Here is a 539-nt window from a genome sequence, read left to right as displayed (position 1 = left end):
CACAGTTTTGGAAGTGCCTTTTTCTGTTCTAAAGAAGGGGGTGCCAATACTTTTGTCCATTTAGTGTATGCACAAGTCATTGGTGTTTGCTGGTGAGTTTTTGGCTCAAGGTCTGCATTTAAAGTCACACCAGACCAGTCAAGTTCTTCCACACTGACTCAATCATTTATTTTTAACCTTGACTTACACACAGATGCATTGCCGTATTCGAATAGAAAAAGGGTCCTGTCCGAACTGTTGCTATAAAAGTGGCGTCCCAATACTTTTGGCAATATAGTGTAGCTTTTGATGAAAATGCTGAACACATTTTCCTAACTGCACCTGTATGCTCAGTTTGTTGTATAAAGCCATCGACTCAAATTTGGAAAACGTTGGCCCGATTTACAACAACCGCATTGAGATTTCCATCTTCTTCATCACTTACCTCATCCTCATCGCCTTCTTCATGATGAACATCTTTGTGGGCTTCGTTATCGTCACCTTCCAAGAACAGGGAGAGCAGGAGTACAAAAACTGCGAGCTGGACAAAAACCAGGTAC

At 41.7% G+C, this 539-nt stretch overlaps 1 protein-coding gene across 1 annotated transcript in view; it reads left to right on the top strand.

Moving 5' to 3' along the window:
- Nucleotides 1-347: 347 nt before the first annotated feature.
- LOC107578196 (voltage-dependent L-type calcium channel subunit alpha-1S-like) overlaps nucleotides 348-539 on the top strand; it is a gene marked incomplete at its 5' end in the record, with an annotated part of 8,307 nt that continues 8,115 nt past the window's right edge. Inside the window, one exon of the mRNA XM_016264177.1 lies at nucleotides 348-535. Within this exon, the coding sequence (XP_016119663.1) occupies nucleotides 348-535 (188 nt within the window). The remainder of the gene's footprint in view (nucleotides 536-539) is intronic.

This window comes from Sinocyclocheilus grahami, unplaced genomic scaffold (assembly GCF_001515645.1).
Source record: "Sinocyclocheilus grahami isolate Dianchi unplaced genomic scaffold, SAMN03320097.WGS_v1.1 scaffold9281.1, whole genome shotgun sequence".
In the NCBI taxonomy this organism is placed as follows: Eukaryota; Metazoa; Chordata; class Actinopteri; order Cypriniformes; family Cyprinidae; genus Sinocyclocheilus; species Sinocyclocheilus grahami.
This window is presented reverse-complemented; position numbering and strand designations above follow the sequence as displayed.